This window comes from Dissoconium aciculare (genome assembly GCF_010015565.1).
Source record: "Dissoconium aciculare CBS 342.82 unplaced genomic scaffold K489scaffold_5, whole genome shotgun sequence".
Lineage (NCBI taxonomy): Eukaryota > Fungi > Ascomycota > Dothideomycetes > Mycosphaerellales > Dissoconiaceae > Dissoconium > Dissoconium aciculare.
Window position 1 is genome coordinate 1,070,526 of NW_022984955.1, and position 23,882 is coordinate 1,094,407.

A 23,882-nucleotide genomic window follows, 5' to 3' on the forward strand; every position below is an offset into this window, starting at 1 on the left:
TACTTCAAAAGTAGCCTGTCGCCGTCTTGAATATTTTATGAATCGTCACTGAAATTTATTACACCAATTAGGAATACACTTGCAGCACCGTCCGTATAGGTGCCTAGGAGGGTGAGTAATAATTCTGTGCCCATGTAGCTCACATAGCAGCTCAGAAAAGAGAAAAAGCCAACTAATTCTGGAGGGACCTCGAGTTCTCAAAAGTGCGTGACCCGGTCCACGATATTCACGCTCGTCACGCTGCCGTTTGTGCAGACTATTGGGCCGCCCGTGTCCGGAACAATGTACAAGCCAGTTCATGATCATTGATCGTTACATCGATGTCGGAAGATTTGGCTGTCAATTGAAATTGTCTACTCGTTCACGTTGAGCCAATATTTGACGATCTAAGCAGCTGATCCCCCCAAGATCTTAGCAAAGACCGCATCTGGTACTTCTTTCTCCAACAACCATGCAAATCCCTTTCCGATATCAGTAAACGCTTTGTCGCCAATCTCATATCCCTGCATCATCATAAAGTGGCCATGAGGGCAGCCAGGATAAAGATCAATCCTGGTGGGAACGCCGGCTTTCTTCAATAATTCATCATAGATTAGTCCATCATCACGAAGCGGGTCCATGCCCTCAACTTGTGTATATGTGCGTGGTTGGCCAGAGATTGGAGCTTTCGACAAGACCGCGTATCGTAGATCGGAGGTATTATCCCACGCGCTGGCTTTGGCCATCATTTCCCGGGATTCCTTGCCTAGGAATGCCGTATCGCCATTCTGCTCGTATGCGAGGTAGACGTGCTTGTATTCCTCCGGACAGCTGGCGTGGTCCATGAGAGAAGGAATGCAGAGCCATTGGCCAGTTAGCGGGTGCGCAAGCTTTTCTTCTTCTTGCACCTTGCGGGATACGGCTGCAGCGATCGAACCTCCGGCAGAAACTCCACCAATGATGAATCCTTTGGAGGGATCGGCGCTCAAGATCGACGCGGTTGCGTTTTCTGCAGCCCACTTGGTGGTGTCCAGAGAGTCAAGTTGACCGTATGGGAATGGATGCTCGGGCGCAAGACGGTAGCCTGCTGATACAACCGTGGCTCCGAACAGAGACACCAAGATGCGGCCTATTCCCGACATCTGGTCCTTGTCTCCACTTACAAAGCCACCACCGAAATACAAGACAACGAGTGGGCCGGCAGGACCACTTGCTGGTTTCTGAATCTTTGTAGTGCTCAAGAACCCATCTCGCATCGGAACATCGTGGTACGACTCGGATATGGTAGGCGGTGCCGGACCTAGCTTGTCATTCATCATCTTGACACCAGCTGCGAGCCGTTCACGAGCGGCGAATACGTCAGAGTTGTCGACCGGCGTGGACGGCATTGTTTTCATGAACTACGTATCGACATAAGTAAATACTAGGTGTGATGAAGTTGGTTATTGCCAATGTGAAATACCTCAACGACCTGAGGGTGCATGCGGGCCGTTTCGGCCAGTTCTTCTTGAGTGAGCAACATTGTGCCGATTTCCAAGTTCCCTGTCGAGTTGGTTCCTTGTTGTGGAAGATGCGAGTAAAAAGTAAAAGTGCGTTCTTTGTCGCAGTTAATGGAGATGACAGGTCAGCCTTGAAATTGTCGCGAATATTCGTCGAAGCGAGAGCTCGGATGCTGATCCCGTCCCGACATGATCACTACGAGAATCTCGGCCTCGAGAGTGGCCGAACAAGGCATGCATAGCTCCGGTCCCCTCTAGCATAAGTAGATGTGCAAGCGCAAGAAGACAGCTGTGGTTGTAGATCACGGCTACCTCGGAAATGTCACCGCCACTATGTCTCGAACGTGGGCTGATGATGTACCTGCAGGGTCAGCACGAATCCGAAGTTTTGTTCGACGTCGGCGCTTGCTAGAGCCTTTGAATAGAGTTTGCATTCAATGTTCCAATATCATCAGTGGCAGAACTTGACAACGGAAAAGAAAAATCTCAATACGACTGTGAGACCACAACGCGTTGCATTCGATCATTATGTTGCCGATGTTGTCAGCCTCGTACCGCCACCACATGCATCGCGCTAATAAGAGCACTATAGAGGAAGGTGTAATATTCGATTGCATGAAGTACACTTTCTCTGAGTATGCACGCAAGGACAGGACTCGGATCTTCGTCATTGCATTGATTATATCTGTTTTATAGTTGCAGGGACGTGGTATTTGGTAGCTAGGTAGCATGGGCACACACGGCAAAGTCACGGTGCTCAGGAACAACGCCCGGACATGGCCGAAAACCGACTGTTGGTTGGCCCGCCCGTGCCGCTGACAGCAAGTGGCGGGGGGCCTGGATTGTAGGCAGCACAATTAATCGCGTCTACATAACAGCTTCAACGAAGGAATCCATCGGAAGGTGGGCGAACACATACTGTACAACGATCGAAATCGCACTTTCCGCCAACTCGTAATCATCATGGGCAATGCCGCATCGCGTGAAGCGAACTATGAACGACTTGAAAAAGTTATTCCGAATGTGAAGGTTGGTGGCTTCGGGTCCCTACACATCGGCTCCGAAGCTCGCGACTGACGTGAGATTTTCGTCATAGAACGATAAAGGCATGGTTGTACCGAACCTGAAGGACGCCTTCACAGACGAGGGTGATCGCAAGCAATTCATACGTAAGTTTGCCTGCCGCGATTTATCTGCCTCGCTTTCAATGGCCAGATACTGATGCCTATTCTTTCTCAATTCAGATGCGGTCCTGACGGTCTTTCAAAACAACACCCCAAATGGCTTGGGCTTCAGCCGATATCGATTGCTTTTCTCGCGTACCGAAAATGATCGGTACATGGCGCAGCTGTTGCAGCAGAGGCCAGATGGCGTCTTGTCAGCCAAGATAGCCCCTCCCAATAACTCAGTTGACCGTGCTGAGGCCTTCCTGGCTCTGAAGACAGAGGTTGAGCGCCGCCTGGACAGTGTGCTTAGAAGTATTCCAGACGTGGGTAGTTCTCCCAGCGAAGTGCGCGAAGTGCCCCGAGCCTCTGCTTCAGCTTCACAAGAGCCAGGGAGCGCGCTTCGAGCTGCTGGTCCTTCTAACGAGACATTGGTCATCGACGGTCCCGAAAGCTCAAGACCGCTCGCGAATGCCAACGATGCTCCACCTTCGTACGAGGACAAAGATGCTCCCGAAAATCTACCCAGGGATCGGAAACGATAGTTAATGCTATTCATGTCATCCTATGCTCGCACTTGTACTCATTCGCTTTGTGTCTTATGTGCTGTTTCATCCAAGGTCGGAAATCTCGATTCGTGAATCGTGATCAACTTGTTGTAAAGTATGTTGATGTTAGCGCAATGATCTGTGCCTTCCACCGCTCAATGCCAAAATTCTTCATGGCGCAGGAGGGAAGAATCGACTGTTTCCAACGTGGTCAGCTCGAACCTGCGTATGATTTCATGCGCCCACTTACGGAATTGAATGCTCGTATGCCTTCTCATCCTTTTCGAGGAAGGAGCAGAATACAATACGTTCGAGCTTCTTCGCTCGCACATCGTCCTCGCTCAACCATCGATGGACAGCCTGAGCAACCGCTTCTGCCGCTTCTTCACTAGGGTAGCCGTAGATGCCAGTGCTCAAAGCACTAAAGGCAATGCTTTTGCAACCATTTTCAATTGCCAACGTCAAGCTTGTGGTGTAACAGCTCTGCAAGAGAGAAGTATGCCGGCCTTCTGCTTTGGTCTTATTGTAGATAGGGCCGACAGCGTGAATGACTTTCTTGCAAGGAAGATCGTAGGCACCGGTGATTTTCGCGCTCCCGGTGTTACACCCTCTCAGTGTTTCGCATTCTCGAAGAAGGCCAGGTCCAGCTGCGTAATGGATAGCACCGTCTACTCCTCCGCCGCCCAGGAGGGACTCGTTCGCGGCGTTGACGATAGCATCGACCTCGAGTTTCGTAATGTCGGCGCGGATTAATGCGATCTGGTCGTTGAACGCGGAAGACGCGGTGATTTCTTGTTGTTCGGAGCCCTGGATTTGTGAGGTGGAGTATAGTTGGGTGAGGGTGGGAATGTCTTGCAGACTAATGAGAGCCAATTTGTTGCCACGTGAAAACATTCGTTGCAACATGTTTGACACCGGACTGATTCCGGAGCTCACCTGTATGTCAGCCAGAGTAGTAAAAACGAGCAAATGATGTTCACTTACACCCACGAGACGACGCGTCGTTTCCAATTGCGGTGATCTATGAACAAAGTGGTGGCCTGCATGGCGGGGCAACCATCAAATTCAGGCGTCGCAGGTGGGCACCCAATCCTTATCTCTTTATCGGCCGATCGAGTCATTCATGCATACCTACTAGGTAGGTAACAATAAATTTATCACTGTACGACATCTGTGTCTCAAGCGACCAGTGAAACCCGAAGACAGGTTGTATATGTACACATGATACATCGCGACTCGTGAATGAGTCATTGAAAACTTGTCTCTGACATTGCGACTCTTTGCATCAACGGGATTGGAGGCCTGCATCATCCTTGCAACCACATAGCCAACATGGCAGAACCTCAGGAAGAACCTAAGATCTCAAAGCGCGCTGCTGAGAAAGAGGCCAAGAAGGCAGCAGCAAAAGCTAAGAAGGAGGCGTCCAAGGCTGCCGCTCCGACAGGTCAACCTTCGCGATCGAATGAGCCAGTCGATCCATTCAAACAAGGATGGCTGAAGGGAGTCTACAATGAGAAGCCCGTCAAAAACGTCATCACTCGATTTCCACCCGAGCCCAATGGATATCTCCACATCGGTCACGCAAAAGCAATCACTGTCAACTTCGGTTTCGCCAAATCATATCAGGGCCAGTGTAATCTGCGCTTCGACGATACGAACCCTGCCAAAGAAGAGGAGCAGTTCTTCACAAGCATCAAGGATATGGTAGCGTGGCTCGGGTTTGAGCCGGCGAGGATCACCTATAGCTCGGACGAGTTTGACAAATTGTATGAGCTGGCCGAACAATTGATCGAACGTGGGAAAGGCTATGTCTGCCGCTGCTCAGCTGCGACCGTCAAAGCAAACCGAGGTGGTCCAGAGCATGGTCCACGAAGTGTCTGCGAACACTGGTCGGCTGATGTGGACACCAACCTCGCAGAATTTCGAAAGATGAGGGATGGAGGATACAAAGCTGGCGAAGCACATTTGCGGATGAAGCAATATCTGGGAACGAAACCTGAAGAGTATGAAATTAAGGACGACGATTCGGCGGAGACGAAGAAAGAAAAGTTGAGGATGAAGTCGTTGGCTGAGAACCCTGCCATGTGGGACGTTGCAGCATATCGAGTCAAAGAGAAGAACTACCACCACCGGACAGGTCTGAAATGGCGTATATACCCGACTTATGAATTCACCCACTGCATTTGCGACTCACTGGAAAATATTTCGCACAGCATGTGTACGGTTGAGTTCGAAACTCTCCGGCCGGCTTACAATTGGCTGTTGGAAGCGTTGGACCACAAGATAGTCAGTTCTGACGAGAAGGGTCCAATGCAAAGAGAGTATGGAAGGTTGAACGTTGAAGGCACAATTCTCTCGAAGAGACGGATTGAGATGCTTGTAAATGGTACCACAGTTGGTACTACTACACAAGCCCAGCCTATCGACCAGGTCACGGAGGGCATAGATGAGATCAAACTCGAGGAGGAGGGAGACGAGGAGTTTGACGATGCCGCAACGGCGACCGCCACAGCCGGAACAGCAGAGGGACGGAGGATTCCACCGGTGGTACGCAACTGGAACGACCCTCGACTCTTCACGTTAGTAGCTCTGCGACGACGAGGTGTCCCACCGGGTGCACTCAAAAAATTCGTCTTGGACCTCGGTGTCACCAAAGCCAATGCCAACACGATGACGCACAATCTGGACTCGACAATCCGAACCTACCTCGAGAGGACCGTACCACGACTGATGCTTGTATTGGATCCGATCAAGGTTGTGTTTGACAACCTTCCGGACGATTACATTGAAGAGCGAGAAGTACCCTTCGACCCGAAGGATCCCGCCAAAGGCACGCACAAGGTCCCATTTTCCAAGATCATATACATCGACCGCGACGACTTCCGCGAGGAAGATGACCCGGACTTTTTCCGACTGGCGCCTGGCAAGAGTGTCGGCCTGCTCAATGCCGAGCACCCAATCCGCTGCACATCATTCTCTAAAGACTCTGCCACGGGTAAGGTCAGCGAGATCCGGGCAGAATACGGCGCAGAGGTACCGGCTGGCAAAGCTCGTATCCACTGGGTCGGAGAATCTGCAGCACATAAATCCCCGATTCCCGCCGAATGCCGCATCTTCAATCCCTTATTCAAGTCGAGCAAACCCAACGAGTTGGATTGGAAGAACGGAGGATACTATGACAACGTAAACCCAGAGTCGGAAGTCATCTTCCCCAATGCCATGGTGGAATGTGGTTTCCGCGAGATCCGCGATCGGGCACCTTGGCCGAAGGAGGAGGGCGAGGCGACAGGTATGCAGGACAAGAGCAGTGTGCGCTTTCAGGGTCTCCGAACGGCGTTCTTCAGCGAGGATCTGGACTCGAGCGATGACAAGGTCATTCTGAACCGCATCGTTAGTTTGAAGGAGGATACGGGGAAGAAATAAGCTGGTCTGGGGAAATGATTGGGAACGCGTGGCCGGGACGATCGGGTAACATTGCCCCGGGCAGTCTGCCTGCGTGGGACGCGCAATGGTTGCGTTGCTGAATTTTTGTTCGTGGTCAGAGAGAGCGCGGCGCTGGCGGGATCGGAGAGGTTGTTTGGTGCGATTCTAGCTCTTGCATAGGAAATGTGACTATAGTAGTGGTGGTGAAGGTAGCGTCGTGCTATCAATCCGATAGTGGTTTGCAGCTATGCGTCTGGCTTATGGGCCACACGTGCAACATGTGGTAGCTCCTCCCCCTGTAACGATGCTGCCACATATCATCCAGGGAAATGAATTCCAAAAATGTTGCTAATCGCCTTGGACGGGATCTGACGGCAAGCCGAATGTCTCGCTTGACATCACGCCCGAAATTCAAGTACCTCAGAACTGGAGATGTCCTCGTTGTGGTGAATGGAACGATATTCATAAGGCAAGCGACGGGACGTGATGAGTCGTACCACCAGCAGGCAAGGTGCAGTGAGATCGTAACGCTCGATGAGCGACCACTTCGCACATCAACGAATTCCATGATATCAAAGTCATGCCTTCATTAGCCGACATGATCGGAGCATGACATCGTATTGAACCAGGATTCGGAAATTCCATTGACAAACTCCTTGACAACGGACGGGCGGAGAACTTTAGCCGCCAGGTCTCCTCTTTTTTTCTAGAGCAAATCGGCCGCCCCGATAGTCCATTGAAAGCCACATTGACAACGTTCACGATACCTAGTCAAAGATGGCCCTGACGATGGAAAACACGGTTAATATCGCGTGGTGTTGTCACTGCCCGATCTTTCGCCGTCCAGATTATGCCTCCGGAGGGTGAAGCCACACGCGGCAAAGGGCCGAGATCGCGAGGCGGTCCGAACGTCTGAGCCGTGCGTCCATGTGGTTGGTCATGGGGACAAGCACACGCATTGAAGATACATGTTGATTTGCGTTAGACACTGAAATCTCCGCTTCATCTCTATCGGAGTGAGTGGCAACAATACGGGGTATGCGTCAGTCACGAGATGGGAGAGTTGAGTTTCGAAATTCACCCAAGCGAAGGGTAGACGCTCATCACTGCCGAGATGGGGCATGATCCGCAACTGATCCGCGCAGCAAGCCCTACACGCCTTCCCGAAGCACCCAATTGTAACTGTATCATTATCTTTGATGCTCGATAATTACAGGACGAAAGAGGCGAGAAAGAGATGCCTGTTGGGACGGGGGAGAGGAATCGTGGAGAAACGCCCAGCCTCCTCCCACATGATTTTCGTGAGGGGAACCTTGAAGCTTTCGATCCTTCGGCGCGCGGCGACGAGTTGATGTGTGGGGAGGGCAGCAGTGATGTTGAGTGTGAGACGAGACGTGATTGAGCCTTTCCGGACGAGTCCCGCCATTTGGCTCAACGGCGGAAGGGAATTTTCATTTTCCCATAGAGAAATTCGCACCACCGGGAATCCGCGACCGATATCGTCACAATTATGATGGAAAGATGTTCGCGCCGGACCGCACGCACCGATCCATCGTTAGTTTTTCACCTGCGACTGGCAGAGATCGCTAAAATGATCCAGTAGATGACGGAAGGTTGCGAAGCTTTTTTCGCCCTGGGTAGCCATGGATTTTCCTATCCCGGGCAAGTCGCTGTGGAGAAATCCGGGAGGCCCCGTCTTTGATTTCACCAGACGGTGAATGCAGCAATCCATGGATCATAGAGAGGAGCACGCGATTGTTGACATCGGACGCTGCACAGGATGTGATATTGCTTCAAGGCATACATGGATGCGGAATCAATCATTCTCTGAGAACTGCAAATACTGGCAGTATCAGCAGTGTCAGTTTCCAGCGAAGACTGTCACTCTATCATTGGTTCGCCAAACGGCACACTCGGAACGACAGTTTTTGACTTTTGGGCTAAGATTTGCGTAGTTTAGCCTACACTTTACTAGCGAGGAAGCCACGATGTTCGCCTGCATATTTTTGGGATTTCACTGGAATAAGCCCAAGTGGGTGTGGTAAAGTTTGTTATCTTTTGCCCTGTCCTTCGTAATGCTGATGAAACTCAAATCGCTCGCCATTCGTCGTACAGCCGTGTGGGGTGAGGAATCCGACCCTGCTGCGTCTCAACAATCGCACATCGCGTAATGTGCTTTCATATGTGCAAGGGGTCATCCATTAGCATGGCACGGAATATCGGGCATTACGCCTGTTGATGCTTGACATGCCCTGCCGGAGTTGCGGAAGGTCGGAGCCAGTCGCCTGGACTGTACGTCCGGCGTGCTCTCGTCTACATCTAGACGGGATGATCCCGCAGCGCGCACCGATGCAGCAAGGCAGACTTTGTGTATGTGGTGCGTTGAACTGCAGGCGATAGCTCTGAGTGCAAGCATGTGATGAATGAGGGTAAAAAGTGTATGTACTGGTGGTGACATGGTGGCGGAGAGAGGTGTCGTGGATATATCCGTATGTTGTGTGAGTGTGTGTGTGTGGTGTGAACAGTATCTAGGGACATACCTGGAGTTAGGATTAAACAGATTATCCTTCCAGTTTAGATCCCTCGGTAGCGCCGCCACCACACCAGACAAAGGCGTCCCCCAGTGCGTCGTCGATGGCCTTGTGATGCCCACCAAGCCTTGCGGCGTTGCTTGTCAATGCTTTGCTATATAGTTGGCTTGCCTCGCAAGCGACCTGATCGGGGTAGCACTGTCTCTCGCCCGAGTCCTCTATCTTGTCGCCTTTCAACCTTCCCGACCGACCGTTGAGAATATCGCAGCGGTCGTCCCTGAACTCTTCTCGCCCATTGCGTGAGCGAGTGAGGAGCGAACGATCAAACATCCGCGACATCTTCCGCGAGACACAAGAGGATCTTCTCGTGAGACTCGTTGACGTGTGCAAAATAACCATCGCACGCTGCTCGTCGTGGGCTTAATTTCCCATTTACGCGAGACACTCCGCGCTAAATGTGAGTTGATCGATCCTCAACACTACTTGCAGCACCACGACACTCTTGATCCATACACACTATGCACCCACGCTCATTGCAATCACACGAGAGCTCGCCGTGTAGCACGTGGGCAGCCTATCGACATCGTCAATGAGACAAAATGGCGTGCTGCCAACGTAGTTTGTTCGAGAACCAGTCTCGACTTTGCAAGAGATCAACAGATCCTCCGTCGTCGTCTTCATAGAAGTTACCTGCTTTCACATATTCTCCTATCCTGCACCTCAGAGGCGCCGATCGCACTCGTTTCGTCCTTCGACCACAACTCCTCGTGGTCGTTCTCCCGCTGACTCGAAGATGAATAGCAAAATGAGTGACGAGAAGCACGACACTTCCGTCGACAATTGGGTCGAACGTCGCGATGACGACTCTCTCCCAGCCGCGGGTGAGACGCCCGAGAAGATGAGCGCGGGTCAATATATCGCGACACGATTCTCATCACTCAAGCCGCCCATGGACCGCGTAGAGAACCCCGTCACACTGTTGGCTTCTCTAAACCGGAAACAGTGGCTATTCTTTTTGATCGCCTTCCTCGGATGGACTTGGGTTGGTCTCTCTCCATGGATCCATGATTGTCAAATCATTATGCTTACATTAGCCATTAGGATGCATTCGACTTTTTCACTGTCTCTTTGACTGTCTCCGAGCTGGCTACAGATTTCAGCACGCCCGAGAGGACCGTCTCTACCACCGACATCACCTGGGGTATCACTCTGGTGCTGATGTTCCGCTCAGTTGGTGCCATCATCTTCGGTATCGCTGGTGACCGATATGGACGAAAATGGCCATTCATCGTAAACAACCTTCTGTTCATTGTGCTCGAGCTCGGCACCGGCTTTTGCACGACCTACGAACAATTCCTAGTAAGTTCAAACGTGAATCTAGCATTTCGCAAGGGTATTAATTTGCGTTCAGGCGGTTCGTGCGCTGTTCGGCGTAGCTATGGGAGGCCTGTACGGTAACGTGGCGGCCACGGCACTGGAGGATTGCCCGGAGCGTGCTCGCGGTATCATCTCCGGTATGCTTCAACAAGGTTATGCCTTCGGCTATCTGCTAGCAGCGGCCTTCTCGCGTGCGCTCGTCGACACCACTCCCCACGGCTGGCGACCGTTGTTCTGGTTTGGAGGCGCCGTCCCGGTCCTGCTCATCATCTTCCGATTCTTCCTCGGTGAGACTGATGCCTTCATCGAGCGTCAGCGTGTGCGCAAGGCCGGCGACAACGTTGGCAAGACTTTCATCCAAGAGGGCAAGGTAGCTCTCAAGCGCCACTGGCTCATTCTTATCTACATGGTCCTTCTCGCTGCCGGCTTCAATTTCATGTCCCATGGTTCCCAAGATCTTTACCCGACCCTCCTGAAGAACCAGTACGGATTCAGCGCCACTCAGGTTACTGTCACTCAGATTGTTGCCAACTTGGGTGCTATGACTGGCGGTACAACCATCGGTTATCTCTCCCAGATGTTCGGCAGGCGGTTCAGCATCATCGTCATCTGCATTATCGGTGGTGCCCTGCTCTACCCATACTCCTTCATCGGCGACAACAGTGTCATCGCTGCAGCGTTCTTCCAGCAATTCTGCGTGCAAGGCGCCTGGGGAGTCATTCCCATCCACCTTATGGAGCTCAGCCCGGGCAGTTTCCGCACCTTCGTGGTCGGTACCAGCTATCAGCTCGGTAACCTGGTTTCATCTGCGAGCTCCACCATCGAGTCCACCATCGGCGAGCGTTTCCCTCTGCCACCTCGCGGCACCACCAAGCGCTATGACTATGGAAAAGTGGTAAGTCCTGAAAGAAATACCCGCCTCCTTGTAGTTTTAATCTGCCTCAACTTGTGCTGACTGTTCGTTATCTTTTAGATCTGCATCTTCATGGCCTGCGTCTACGTCTATGTCATCATCCTCACCTTCATCGGTCCCGAGTACAAGGGTCGCTCAATGGCCGCGCATAACGACCGTGACCTCGCTGAGGCGACCAAAGGTGGCACCACCGACGACGTCGAGAAGGTCGCGCATCACGGTCGAACTGGATCGAGCGACGACGAGCAGGTCCACAAGGCGTAGAGTGGGTATGAGGTGGGTTTGATCGCTGTGGCAGATATCTGGTGTGGGAACGACGGCGGCTATGTCGTCCGCTACAATCTACAATTGTGCGAATCTTTGTCGCGATTTCCATACCAAAAATGCTTTATGAATGATGATCTGAAAATTTATGAAGGTATTTCCTCTTCACGAGTATCTCGTCGGTGTATCTGCTTTGACGGTGTGGGTCGTATGTAGTCTGCTAGACGATTGAGAACTCCCATGACCTGGATACGCACTCGCATTGGCGAAATGGCGAACCCGATTCACATTGCACCAGAAATTGAGCGGTCTCCAACGAATTTGCGCAAGTTACCTTGGTAGTCAAACCTCAAGAGAAACCCGGAGCCTTCCGCACAACCTCGGTGATGTCACGGCAACTTTTTGGTAATAGTGAACATGTAACGATTTCATTTGCGTGTCGCGAAGAGGAAATAGAGCGATCGCTCTAGCCAAAAACGCCTACGCTTTCAATCTTCAACCTCAAATTCCTCCCTTCTCAACAATTATCATCATCATCAATCTTCCTCCTCCACGGTGGCCTTCAAATTCCGATGCTGCACAGCCCCAGCATCTCCCGTGTCTGTCGCCGAAGTATGCGCCTCTTCGCCCGCCTCAACTTCTTCTCCGACCTCTTCCGCTTCCTCCTCGATCTCCTCCACAGTTCCTGGCTGTTGTGCTGCTCCGCCCTTGCGCTCGGCCTTTTCATTTCCCTTGGCCTCCCGACGCGCCTTCTTCCTCTGACGCTCCTCCTTCTTCCGCTTCTTGATGGCCAGCTCGTCCTCGTGCCAGGCCCAGAGCGGCTTGAACGAATCGAAAAATCCAACATCCTCGAACAAATTCGGGTAGAGCCACAGGCCCGGTGGCGTCACGAACATGGTAATGACGAAGAGTATCAATCGGAAGATGGCCATGGCGAAGAACAGACCCAGCAGACCCAACATGCCCATGCTGACATACCACACGCCCAAACGCAGATGGTATGGCCACACCGGGAAGAACACAACCGCTAGAATTCCGACCAGTGCGCCGACCGCAGCTAACCGGTTCTTCCACTGCGGACCTTCGTAGAACCAGGCGTAGTAGAACTCATCCGCGGCCTCCTGCTGCGGCTCAATTTTGACCGTCCACAGGCCCTTGACGTGCTTCTTCTTTCCGTGATCGTGGCCCTCGTGGCCCTCGGCCTCGTCGATCTTGCTGACGCGCAGCGCCAGGAACGACCGCGGGAGCAATTTGAAGCAGTTCTCCGCCGTCACCCGGTCGTTCACCTCGGGAAGCAACGGGTTCTTGGCCTGCGCCTTTTTGTACGCATCCGAGTGCAACGCCCGGATCGCACGCTTCACCTTGAACATCTGGTGCCGCTTCTCCTGCAGGATGCATGTGCGCGGCTTGAGGTCCTGGCTGCGCAGGAACGCCGCCAGCGCCAGGGATTCGGGAGTTGGTGGTTGGCCTTGTTGGATGATCTCCTGCTGGCCTGGTTGGGCGCCGCTGGCGGCGTGCTGGGCCTGTTGTTGCTGCTGTTGTAATTGTTGCTGTTGTCGCTGCTGCGCTTGCGCGATCAGTTGCGCTTTCATCCGTTCGACATATTCTGGGACGGTCAGCCCGGCCTTTTCGGCCTCGGCGGCGATTTGCTGTTGTATCTGTTGGATCTGTTCGGGTGTGGGTTGTTGACCGGGCGCAAATTGGATGGGAATGCCTTGAGGCTCGGGGCCTGCTTGCTGTTCTATTTCCGCCATCGCGAACTGTGTGTAGGATGTCGCTTGTCGGGTCAGTGGGAAAGTCAAAGGTTGCGACCCGAAATTTCGATGCGATTGATTTACTGGTCAATGGACCCAGCCAGTGACGACGTTGCCTCTTCGAAACAAGGGTCTTGGCGTAATAAGTTACAGCCGCGGTCCTTCAAATGGATATTTCCAGAACGTTTCAATGGAGCACTAGGATCGCAGGAAACATTATTATTGTTGCAGACACAGCATCCAAATATACTGCTGATTTTAAATGCTGCAACAAGAGACACATGTCTCGAGAATTTCCATGCTTACATCTGAATAGGCGGTTATCAATATTTTCCCTTACAACTGCTTAGTGCAGCTACACAGCACGTCTAGAGCACAATAATTTTAGGCACAATGCTTCTGGACTTTCGATTGGGCCCAGCTGGCACTCGTAAAGAAGATCTAAATGGTACAGGAATGCAATGAATGCCAGCACGCCGGAAATAAAAGTGTTGTTACAAAACCACGTTGAAAATCACCTCCGGCGAAGATACCAGTTAAATCCCAATGCCATCGTCTCTGCTGAATATGGCGTTGGCACCTCTGCAAGTCCTGGTCGAGCAACAGGATGTCGCACGTAGACGGCCGAACAGATGTTCTGGTTGACCTCCAGATATCTCGGAATAAATGCGAAGGCACTCATGTAGTCCCTCGGCTTCCAAGGGGTGGCATAGGGTTTCGAAGGGTCATACGGGTTCTCGCGAACTCGCTCTAACGCAGCAGCCAACAATTTCGCATCTTTCTGAATCTTGTAATTGTCGGCCTTGTCAGCCTTAGCCTGAGGATTTGACGGAGCGTTGGATCCAGCAGTGGTTGCGGCGGATGTCGGCGTTATCAAGGCGCCAGCAGGGACTTTGCCGAGAATCTCTGCCAGATTTGCTTGCATCCCTTCGATAGTTTCGTCCAGCTGCGATTCCGGAACACCTCGATATTGCGAGAGCAGCTTCTTCACGGATTTGCTCAAGTCACGCAGCTCACGCTGACGCTTCCCGGAGAGCTGGTCTCTCGCATCCTCCAGAATGGATCTCGTCCTTTCCATAAGTGCTCTGAGTTCCTTCCTCGCTTCGCCCTTCGTCTCTGCTGATGGCTCCACTGGCTCGGACTGCACCGGCTCGACGATCTCGCTTTTGACTGAAGTGCCCTCGCTCGTTTCGCCCTCGGCTGTCGTTTCGCCCTCGGCTGCAGCACCTGATTCGTCTACAGCCTTCTCAGCCTCGGCGTTATCAGTCTCTTCGTCCTTTTCCTCCTTTTCGACCGGGTCCTTCCGAGCTCCTGTGGCAAACATGACCCGTTCGGGATCCACGGAGAACATATCGCCAGGATTTAGCTGATAACTTGGGTACTTCATCTTTTTCCCGTTGACTTTGACCCATCCGTGTGTTACGAATTGCCGCGCTTGGCGGGTTGAGCTGGCGAAGAGTGCGCGAAATATTGCCGTGTCTAATCGCCGCTCTAGAGGGTGAAATGTCATGTGCATGTAAGGAGTCCGCTCTGCGGCTCTCTTTCGCTCGTATCCTGCATTTTCCGCAAGCTTTTCGACACCCATACCACGACCTTCTGCTAACTCGCTGCCGTCATATCTTGCTAAATATCGATGATCCATGGGTACTACCGCGGGCAAACGTCGATCGAACATTTTGGTCCAAGTCCCTTCTCGCACATCGGGGTTGTGGTACGCGCGCAGCATACTCTTGGCGGTCCATTTTTGCTGAAAGAATGTCCTGTCACGAATCTGAGGATTTCCCACGCGTGAAAGGTTATAAAGGTTCCATTTCGACCAATCTTGGCGGATATTCTGCGATACAGAATCAGCAATGTGGACGATTTGACGATAGTCATTCTGTTCAAAAGACTCACCGGCCGCTTCAATTGATGAAGGCGCTTTGTGCGCGGCATTGGAACGAGATGTGGAGATTCGCTATGATGTTGGCGAGAACTCTCAATACTCGTCAAGTCTCGTGCCCTTGTCAACCCATTCGTCGCATCGAGGTCAAAATTCGCCGCGGAGGTCTTCGGATGCTCCCGTCGACTGACTCAGTGCCGCTATGCGTCACGGTTCGCGTGCAAGTGCACTTATTAAGCCCCGCCGCCGGATTTCCATTGGCGCCAGGAAGAAAGCTCTGCATTTTTGAGCTCCGAAAAGTTGCCGATGATTGGCGCGCAAATTCGATATTTGCTATTGACGAGGCTTTCACCCAAATTTATATATTGTTCGCCGGTTTGCATTAACTTCGCGACTGAAAATCATGGCCGACACTGAAGCAAAGCCTGCGGCGACGGGCGCCAAGCAAGATCGAGACAACAGAGAACACGGACGCAACGATCGCGATCGCCGCGACGGTCGAAGCGGTGGACATCGTGGTGGTGGACGCGGCGGTGGACGCGGTGGAGGGCGAGGCAACAACCGTGGAGGTCGAGGCAGCCGTGGAGGCTCACGAGGTGGCAATCGCAACTTCGACTCGAAACGTGACGACCGCAAGACCCGACACGATGTTCCCAGCGACGACCCGGACGAAATCCGCAACCAGGTCGAGTTCTACTTCTCTGACTCAAACCTGAGCAAAGACAAATTCCTATTTGAACAGTCTGGAGGACCGGAGAACAAACCCATCCCCGTGGACACGATTGCTTCCTTTTCGCTTATGCGCCGCTTCCGCCCGATCGAGGCCGTCATCAACGCACTGAAGGAGAGTGACGTGTTAGACATCTCAGATTCGAACCAAATCACGCGCAAGACCCCGCTTGTCACGCTATCGAACGACTTCGAGGAGAACAAGAAGCTGTTAGTAGAGCGCGCGTTGCCCGTCACACTGTACGTCAAGGGGTTCCGCATCGATCAGGACTACAGAGACTCGCAGCGCAAGGTACAGGAATTCTTCAAGCCATATGGCATTGTTGAAGTCCGCCTTCGTCGTCTCGGCGATGCGAACAAATTATTCAAGGGCTCTGTTTATGCAGAGTTCCCCGATGTAGATTCTGCCGAGCAATTCCGGGCCAAGAAGCACCACTTCGAGGGTAGGGACCTCGAAGTGCTATTCAAAAAAGACTACATCAAGCGCGAGGTGGACATCATCATGTCCGATTATGATGTCGCGGATCTTGAAGAAGGCAAGCGAGAGGATGCCATTGCAGAGGGACGCAAGATTCTTGAGCAGGAGTACATGGAGCCTCAGGCGCCACTCGTCAATGATGCCAAGAGGAACGGTGCCCAGTCAGAGGAGACAGATGCTGCCAAGAAGGACATTCAGGAGCGTGTCGCGAAGGCGAAGGCGAAGTATGTCGCGGCTCAGGACAAATTGCGTGAAGAGCGACGTGCGCAGCGCGAGGCAGAGAATGGCGCGCGCAACAAGGACAAGCGACGCGGCAATGGTAACGACAACCAGAAGCGGCCTCGCGAAGACGACCAACAGGACAACGAGCCGGAGGCCAAGCGTCCTCGCGAAGACGAGGTTGCGGCTGATCGCGAGACTGCAGCGGAGACGGATGCAGCTGCCATCAAGCCAGAGGAATCTACCACCACCGCAGCTGCCGACGACGCCCAGCCCAAGTCTGAAGACGTCGCTGACGAGAGCGCGGACGCGAAAGTACCGGCAGCAGAGTGAAGCAGATTCTTCAAACAATCTACCTCTCGTGTCCCTTTTTAGGTCAAATAAGCTCATTGTTATGACTCTCAATCAGGCAGTGCCTACACGAAATCACGGGGTTTCGCTCCAGAGGAAGCAGAGGGCCCTTCAATACTGTTTGCATATTTCGAATCGCGTATCTGGGCGTGGCACATCTGGGTTCAGGGCCTCAATAAATATTGGAATGCGTGCTGTGAGGCACGAATTGATTGTGCCCATTGGGGTCTGCAACATTACGATTACGGAGCGGAAAAGCTTATAAACTGCCAGCTGATGAACACTACCCATCGCTGATGTGTATCTCATAGACCATGCAACCAAAAATAATCATTTTCATGAAAAAGCCACTGCATTCGCGAGTTCGAGTGATGCTTCTTGCGTTCCACTGTGTCATATTTCTCATAGCCTTCGATGACTCTAAAGATCCCTGAAAAACTCCGCCATTGTCAGGGGCTTCCGAACAGCATTGGAATAGCCCTCGTTGTAAGCAATGCGGACCGCAGAGCCCTGCCTGCTCTTCTCCTGCTGTCGACTTTTCTGCTTTGTCTCATCTGACTCACTGCCAGCCGATGGCGGCGCGGCCTGCACGATGGGTCGGCCGAAGAAGTCCCTTGCAATGCGCTTCTTGGCTGGTTCAAGAGCGTCAGGGTCATCGCCCTCGCGGTCTGCACCGATTCCCGAGCGTTTCGTAGTTGCCGGTGCCGATCCGCCCATCCGCGCTGCCCTTGTCTCCTCTGCAAGTCGGAGCTCCTCCTTGCGCCACTCCTGTTCGAGGACTTGACGGACTGCGTATCGCGTCGTCTTGTTCGCAGTGTCGCCGACAGCAGCCGCGAGGGCTTTGCCGCCGGTTTCAAAGGTGCAGAGTAGATCCACGGGCGGCTCCATGCGGTAGATGAACTGTTGCGAGCCCCATGCAGGGCCACCGCTTGCGTTCTCTTGCGATACTCTCATGCGGTCGAAGCGAACACCACTCGCGCCCATGGCATTGAGCGATCGTTTCAACAGCGTCTGCTCGGAGGCTTTGCGTACGGAGGCGATACTAGCACCTTTTTCCTTTCCGCTGCCGGCGATGATGACGGGGTTGACGTCAGGAGACAGCATGCGCAGCAGATACGGCTGTAAGTCCACGACGATGTCGGCTGGAGAGCTGAACATCCTTGTAAGGGGTAATGACAAGGAAGTCTGGAGCGACTTGAGGTGCTCCGCGTTAACCTTATGTGCTTCGTGCGCTGCCCATGAAGCATTTGGTCCTGTAAATGGATGCGGGGCCTCGCCTTCGGTCTCAACTTCGTACGTGGGACCTGCAGCAGCCGCCTGGAACTGTGCTCTGGTAGGCGAAGCGAAAAGGTGGTGGAATGCTAGAATCGGTGAGCTCAGATAAGGAGCGAGCTCCCATTCATTGCTGCTGAAGACAGCGCTGGAGAGCCGGTCGTGAAAGTTCAGCCATTCATAAGCTGCGTCAGGTTTTGAAAGGTAGGTGTCGTCTTGGAACGGTCGATCTGGATATGATGTGAAGCAGTCCATGGCGATGCGATCAGTGTCACCAAGAGTGTCAATGAGCTCGCGCAGACGTTGCGTCGCTGTCCGTCTCAGGCCTTCAGCGACACCTTTGACACCTTTGTTTCCTGTCTGATGATCGGGAGTGGACAGGTTGACAGTTTTTGGAAAGCCAGCGCCTTCCTGGAAGACACGATCTGCGATATCCTTTGGACCTCCTCTACCAAGACCTCTTGCAGCACCACCGCCATGTGCAAGATCTCGTAGCACATTGTCCTCAACCCACTTCCGTGTCAAGCAGACGCTGCTGTCGTTAGTTGCTCGCAGCTTACGCGCAACCCATTCTCCAACCACCATGATTCCTCGCATGTCGCCTTCACCAGCACCATTGCCATGTCTGTCTTCTTTCTTATTGCTCACACCCCAGGTCGCTTCACATAATCTTCTGACACCATCAGTTTCGCACGGCACGTTTTCCTTGACGAAGATTGTCTGTAGCCGAGATATCAGACTGGTGACAGCCGGTTTTCGAACATGGATGACTTCAGCCAGTGAACTTTGTCGTAGAGGTCGCAGCGATGGGTGGTAGACGTCGTTGCAGACCAGTATCAGGGGTCGTAAAAGCCTGAACCGATCGCCCTTCTTTTTCCTTGTGGGGGCTTGTTGCAGAGTGCCCAGCACTGTAGAATTCTTCTGATCAAGCAGAAGTAGATCGATCAGGGCTTTGATGAAGCCACCTTCACCACCAGCACCGGCACTGCCGCTGACGACGCCGTCGACTTCATCTACGATTACGCAGACAGGCTTCCCGGCCTTTCTGGTCTTTCCATTGGCAGTTTTAACATCAACGCCTTTGACGTTTTCCGTGCCGACCATATCTCGAATCCGTCCTTTCACGACAGAGCTACTTCGCTCATCGCTTGCGTTGATTTCTTGGACTTCATAACCAGCCTGTTTGGCACAAACATGTGCCAGAGTAGTTTTGCCGAGTCCAGGGGGCCCTGTCAACATGAGAATTTTGCGATGGGGTTTTTCCTCGTTGGCATCGTCATTGGAATTCAATCTAAATTTGGGCCTGGATCGTGCAGAGCCAGGGAAAACAATCTGGTCCCAGCATTTAAGCCAGTGCATCACAGAACGATGAGTGCGCTCATCGCCAATCAAATCCGTAAATTTCCTGGCGCGATACTTTTCGGTCCAAAGAAGGGATGGTTTTGAATGATTCGAGACTGGTTCTGCAGGGGGCGATGGTAGTGGAATACTGGCTACAGCGGCCGCTTCTATGACAGCCTCAGCCTTTGCTTCCTCTAGCAGCTTGTTGACGTCGATGCCGTAATATGTCTTCTGGGCTTTGACGGCTCGAGTGAGCGTGCTTGTGCCCAAATCGAGTTCGGTTCTTTTCCTTTTCCTCGGAAAGCAAGGACTTGCTGGTGGCGAGGACGGCATGAGAGCCATTTGAGGAGGGGATGATCCGTCTGGTATGTTACAATCGCTGTGAAAGACGTCTTTGGTTTTCCAAGATCTATGCTGAATGACAATGCCTGCGGCGGTCTTGGAGCGTCTAGTCTCAATCTCAGTTTCGTGCAGAGCGACGATGTCGTCCGAAAATGAGGTTGGCAGCGTGTCAGAACTATGTAATCTCGTGGGCGATGAGCACAATAGTTCTGCGAGTTCGTCAGAAGTTGGCTCATCCATAGTATGCCAGATGTGTTTCTGGCATTAATTCCAAGTCCGAAGCATTACGCGTGTTTTGGGGAGACGCGTTAAGTGGACATCGCGTCGCGCAAGACAAAAGTCGTGGGCGGTTGTTTGACGTCCAGGGCTCAAACACTTCTTCGGTCACCCGAATATAGCCCAGCTGTTTCTCATATTTACATGCACAGGTGGAAAACTTACCTGCATCATCACTCTCAGATATTATTGCTATCGGCGCCTTTGATTCCTGTAGAAAGTGCACTCAAACGGTCATAATTTTTGCAGCCTTTACAATTTTGGAATTTTTGATCGATTCATTTACGTAAAATGCAGCAGTTGCACCGTATCTATTTCTTCATCACATCGTTGCTCGCAGCAGGAAGTCCAAAATGACCCTTTTCGGCACACAATTACGCCTCCTCGACCTCGGCGGGTGCGGCGCCGTCAGCATCAGCCGGCGCGTCCTTCATCTCCTCGTCCGGCTTTGAGGACTTGTTAGCCTCCTCGGCCTTTCGCTTCTCCTCCTCAGCCTTGCGACGCGCTTCCTCTTCGACCTTGCGTTTAGCCGCAGCCTCTTCCTGGAGCTTCCTCCGGGCTTCGTCCTCCTCCTGGCGCTTGTCGTTGAATCGCTGAATGATCGGGCCTGCTGATGCACGGAGCTCGTCCAATTTGGCAATGTACTGGCCCTTGCTAGCGTCGTCACCATCGTCGTACAACCAGTCCTGTGGCGGAACATCGTTAGAAACATGCCAATCATTTTGTCGTCCAGAACCGCATCACTTACCTCCAGTTGTGAGCACTTCTCGCGGATCTTCTCCTTCTCTTGCTCGCTAGCAAAATCGGAGTAGCCGTTGCTTGTGTAAGGCTCGTCAATTCTTGATCGCATCGAGTAGATCTCGGACTCAAGTTCGTTCTTCTTGTCCTCGGTCTCGGCGACCAGCTTGTCCTCTGCGATCATTTGACCTTCTTGCTCGAGAAGCAAGTCCTTGCTTGCTTGGTCAAGAGACGCAGTGCCCGCAGAGAGGGGCAAGTCGCCCTTGGTGACTGCTCGCTTGACTTTGCGTGTCTTGGGTGCAGCCTTTGCGTCGCCCTTCTTGTCATCAGTATCCATGGCCTACCGAAATGGTTAGTCATAAGCACGGTCTAACATACGCGCGTAGAGAACTTACATCCGCGTCTTTTGATTCAGGAATAGGCTCCTCGAACTCCTCATCCTCGACGTAGTAACCCTTGTCAAGGTTGAGAATACCGTGAAGGTTCACACGCGCCTTAAGCTTGCAAACCATGAAGTCGTCCTTGCTGTCGGCCTTGACACCCTTCACGCTGAAGCGACCGATCCATGGGTTGACCTTGCCCGGAAGGCCTTCTGGCTTAGCGTACCTCGCCTCGAGATCAAATGCTTGCTTCCGGTAGAATGTGAGAATCTTGGTCGATGGCATGGGGTTGCCCTTGTTGAAGACTGTGAGGTTGGTGTCTTCGTCCGGGATCTCAGGAGATTTCTCCCAAGCGAATTCGATCGGGTAGCTGACGATGTCCTGGACGCTGAAATCGCGAACGCGGAACACGGGTGACAGAATAGCGCAGCTGAATGCACAACCTCGAGCAATCGCCTCGTCAGCGTTCATGGTGAAGGATAGCGGCTTGCCGAAGAAGTTCTGGATGGCAGCCTTGAGTGCTGGCACACGGGTACAGCCACCGACCAACTCAATCGAATCGATGTCCTCAACCTTGAGCTTTGCCTCAGTCAAGGCCTGCTCAAGCGGAACAATGGATCGCTCCAGGAGGGGCTTGAGAAGTTCCTCCATCTCCTCGCGCTTCAATTGTCCACGCACATCCACGTCATTCATGAGAGATTCGATGTTGATCGGGGCAACGGCATTGGCGGAGAGAACCTTCTTCAATTTCTCCACAGCGGCAGCGACACGCACTCGCGCTTTGGGATTCTCATTGATGTCTAGAGAGGAAAATTTGGTTAGACTGGGCAGCGACAATGTTGAGAAGAAGAATTGTACTAACCGATCTTGTTCTTCTCCTTGAACTCCTTGCGGAAATGATCGATGATGGCCTTGTCGAAGTTTCGTCCACCAAAGTGGCGGTCATATGCGGTCGACACCACCTTCAGCTCACCCTTCTTGAACTCGCAAATCGAGCAGGTGTAGTTGCTGTGTCCGATATCCACGAATGCCACTCTGCGCGGCTTCTCCTCAGCAGATGGCAGGTCGACCTTTGTGATACCGTAGCCCAGCGCAGTCGCAGTGGTTTCGTTGATCAAGCGCAGGACCTTCAGTCCCGAAATCTCGGCGGCGTCCAGAAGGCTGCGTCGCTGAGCGTCTGTGTACCAAGCCGGCACCGCAATAACCATGTCGTTCACGGGCAGTTTCAACTCTTTCGAGGCCGTCTCCCTAACCTTTGTCAAGAACATGGCGGCCAACTGGGTTGCCGTAAACCTCTCTTTCTTGCCAAGGTATGTAACCTCAGCGCCGACCTGTCCATTGACATCAACCAGCAGCGCTGACAGGTATTCCTGCTCAATCTGGACATCGGGATCGTTAAGAGAGCGGCCTGCCAATCGGGTGAGGGAGCCGACGGTGTTCTTCAAATTTGACACTTCCTGGGTCTTGGCAGCTTCACCAAGGTATCTGTTCTTTGGACCGAATCCCACGAGAGATCTGTGCATGTATTAGATTTCAAAATGAAATGCCGAGAGTCTTTTGGAAACTTACGGTGTGGCTCTGTTTGAAACTTCGTTGGCGATGACATCAACACCTTTGTTACGGGCGACCGCCTGGGAGAATTGTCAGTCACAAAAAGTCACGTCTAATTCTGATTGATCAACTTACGATCACGGCATTTTGCGTGCCGAAATCGAGTCCAACGACACTCATCTTGAACGTCGATTTATGGAAGCTAGAGATCGAAGAGGGAGCACTAGGGTTGTGCTGGCGATGTTGCGGATGAGAGAGCGAAGTAGGACTCTCTCACAAAGATGCTGAGATGGTGAACTGTAGCGAGAGGAGGTTTGAGAAGTAACGGATATTATCAGCTCAAGTTTCGACACTCAATTCCTGACACTTCTGCATTCGTCGCTTAGACTGCTGGTTGCTTCGTTGTCCAGCGGAATTTTTGGACGCGAAATTGCGGGAACTTTCGAGAAACCAGCTTGGCGCCCGCGGTTCTGAACACATCCCACCTTCAATGTATGTGAAAAATCACGTGGAATGGGATTTGCCCCGCCATTCAATCGCTGCAGCAACCCACTCGCAGCAGAAATCCTTCACCATCGCTAGCTTAGGGTTGTGGCCTCAGAATTCCGTCATGGCTGGGGTTCATTAACCACCTGGGCACTGCAGTAGAAGGGTTGTTGTTGACAGGTGCTCTTGCAAATGCGAATGGTTGCTATAGCCACCTGCACTTTGTGTTAAAATAATATGAAGGTGTGCACATGCAAGTTGCTTATGGCTCCAACGACGTCCAGTTTAAGCGTCCCAGTTGCGGGTTATTCCAGCATATCGTTGCTTCAATAGCGCATTTGGCGTTCTCGGGATGTTCGTATCAACATCCTGCCGGGTCGTTCCCT

At 52.5% G+C, this 23,882-nt stretch overlaps 11 protein-coding genes across 11 annotated transcripts; 4 read left to right on the forward strand and 7 right to left on the reverse strand.

The window, feature by feature from the left end:
• Positions 1–184: 184 nt before the first annotated feature.
• Positions 185–1,623, reverse strand: K489DRAFT_202439 (lipase/esterase). The gene is made up of 2 exons (XM_033599604.1): positions 1,442–1,623; positions 185–1,379 (listed from the first exon to the last, which is right to left on the reverse strand). The coding sequence occupies exons 1-2, from the start codon at positions 1,499–1,501 to the stop codon at positions 387–389; spliced, it is 1,053 nt and encodes a 350-aa protein (XP_033460679.1). The 5' UTR covers positions 1,502–1,623; the 3' UTR covers positions 185–386.
• Positions 1,624–2,209: 586 nt separating this feature from the next.
• Positions 2,210–3,366, forward strand: K489DRAFT_431019 (uncharacterized protein). Its single transcript, XM_033608429.1, has 3 exons — positions 2,210–2,507; positions 2,575–2,647; positions 2,723–3,366. Exons 1-3 carry the CDS (start codon positions 2,442–2,444, stop codon positions 3,184–3,186), a joined length of 603 nt encoding a protein of 200 aa, XP_033460680.1. The 5' UTR covers positions 2,210–2,441; the 3' UTR covers positions 3,187–3,366.
• Positions 3,361–4,095, reverse strand: K489DRAFT_409463 (macro domain-containing protein; the record flags this gene model as incomplete). Its single annotated transcript, XM_033607588.1, has 2 exons — positions 3,361–3,385; positions 3,440–4,095. The coding sequence occupies 2 exons, from the start codon at positions 4,093–4,095 to the stop codon at positions 3,361–3,363; spliced, it is 681 nt and encodes a 226-aa protein (XP_033460681.1).
• Positions 4,096–4,273: 178 nt separating this feature from the next.
• Positions 4,274–7,003, forward strand: K489DRAFT_379637 (glutaminyl-tRNA synthetase). Its single transcript, XM_033604701.1, has one exon. The coding sequence runs from the start codon at positions 4,522–4,524 to the stop codon at positions 6,610–6,612; it is 2,091 nt and encodes a 696-aa protein (XP_033460682.1). The 5' UTR covers positions 4,274–4,521; the 3' UTR covers positions 6,613–7,003.
• Positions 7,004–8,716: 1,713 nt separating this feature from the next.
• On the reverse strand, positions 8,717–9,096 carry K489DRAFT_379638 (uncharacterized protein). The gene has a single exon (XM_033604702.1). The coding sequence runs from the start codon at positions 9,068–9,070 to the stop codon at positions 8,807–8,809; it is 264 nt and encodes an 87-aa protein (XP_033460683.1). The 5' UTR covers positions 9,071–9,096; the 3' UTR covers positions 8,717–8,806.
• Positions 9,097–10,041: 945 nt separating this feature from the next.
• Positions 10,042–11,697, forward strand: K489DRAFT_388374 (MFS general substrate transporter; the record flags this gene model as incomplete). Its single annotated transcript, XM_033606410.1, has 4 exons — positions 10,042–10,185; positions 10,245–10,502; positions 10,555–11,415; positions 11,494–11,697. The coding sequence occupies 4 exons, from the start codon at positions 10,042–10,044 to the stop codon at positions 11,695–11,697; spliced, it is 1,467 nt and encodes a 488-aa protein (XP_033460684.1).
• A 166-nt stretch (positions 11,698–11,863) lies between these two features.
• On the reverse strand, positions 11,864–13,522 carry K489DRAFT_379640 (translocation protein). The gene has a single exon (XM_033604703.1). It carries the CDS (start codon positions 13,449–13,451, stop codon positions 12,234–12,236), a length of 1,218 nt encoding a protein of 405 aa, XP_033460685.1. The 5' UTR covers positions 13,452–13,522; the 3' UTR covers positions 11,864–12,233.
• Positions 13,523–13,751: 229 nt separating this feature from the next.
• Positions 13,752–15,444, reverse strand: K489DRAFT_337298 (alpha-L RNA-binding motif-containing protein). The gene is made up of 2 exons (XM_033602217.1): positions 15,348–15,444; positions 13,752–15,285 (listed from the first exon to the last, which is right to left on the reverse strand). The coding sequence occupies exons 1-2, from the start codon at positions 15,384–15,386 to the stop codon at positions 13,966–13,968; spliced, it is 1,359 nt and encodes a 452-aa protein (XP_033460686.1). The 5' UTR covers positions 15,387–15,444; the 3' UTR covers positions 13,752–13,965.
• A 140-nt stretch (positions 15,445–15,584) lies between these two features.
• K489DRAFT_379642 (uncharacterized protein) lies at positions 15,585–17,474 on the forward strand. The gene has a single exon (XM_033604704.1). The coding sequence runs from the start codon at positions 15,737–15,739 to the stop codon at positions 17,090–17,092; it is 1,356 nt and encodes a 451-aa protein (XP_033460687.1). The 5' UTR covers positions 15,585–15,736; the 3' UTR covers positions 17,093–17,474.
• Positions 17,312–20,543, reverse strand: K489DRAFT_202605 (P-loop containing nucleoside triphosphate hydrolase protein). The gene is made up of 2 exons (XM_033599605.1): positions 20,507–20,543; positions 17,312–20,274 (listed from the first exon to the last, which is right to left on the reverse strand). Exon 2 carries the CDS (start codon positions 20,063–20,065, stop codon positions 17,531–17,533), a length of 2,535 nt encoding a protein of 844 aa, XP_033460688.1. The 5' UTR covers positions 20,066–20,274; positions 20,507–20,543; the 3' UTR covers positions 17,312–17,530.
• An 80-nt stretch (positions 20,544–20,623) lies between these two features.
• Positions 20,624–23,582, reverse strand: K489DRAFT_379643 (heat shock protein 70). The gene is made up of 6 exons (XM_033604705.1): positions 23,146–23,582; positions 23,029–23,090; positions 22,322–22,974; positions 21,475–22,259; positions 21,090–21,419; positions 20,624–21,027 (listed from the first exon to the last, which is right to left on the reverse strand). Exons 1-6 carry the CDS (start codon positions 23,188–23,190, stop codon positions 20,716–20,718), a joined length of 2,187 nt encoding a protein of 728 aa, XP_033460689.1. The 5' UTR covers positions 23,191–23,582; the 3' UTR covers positions 20,624–20,715.
• Between the last annotated feature and the right edge of the window lie 300 nt (positions 23,583–23,882).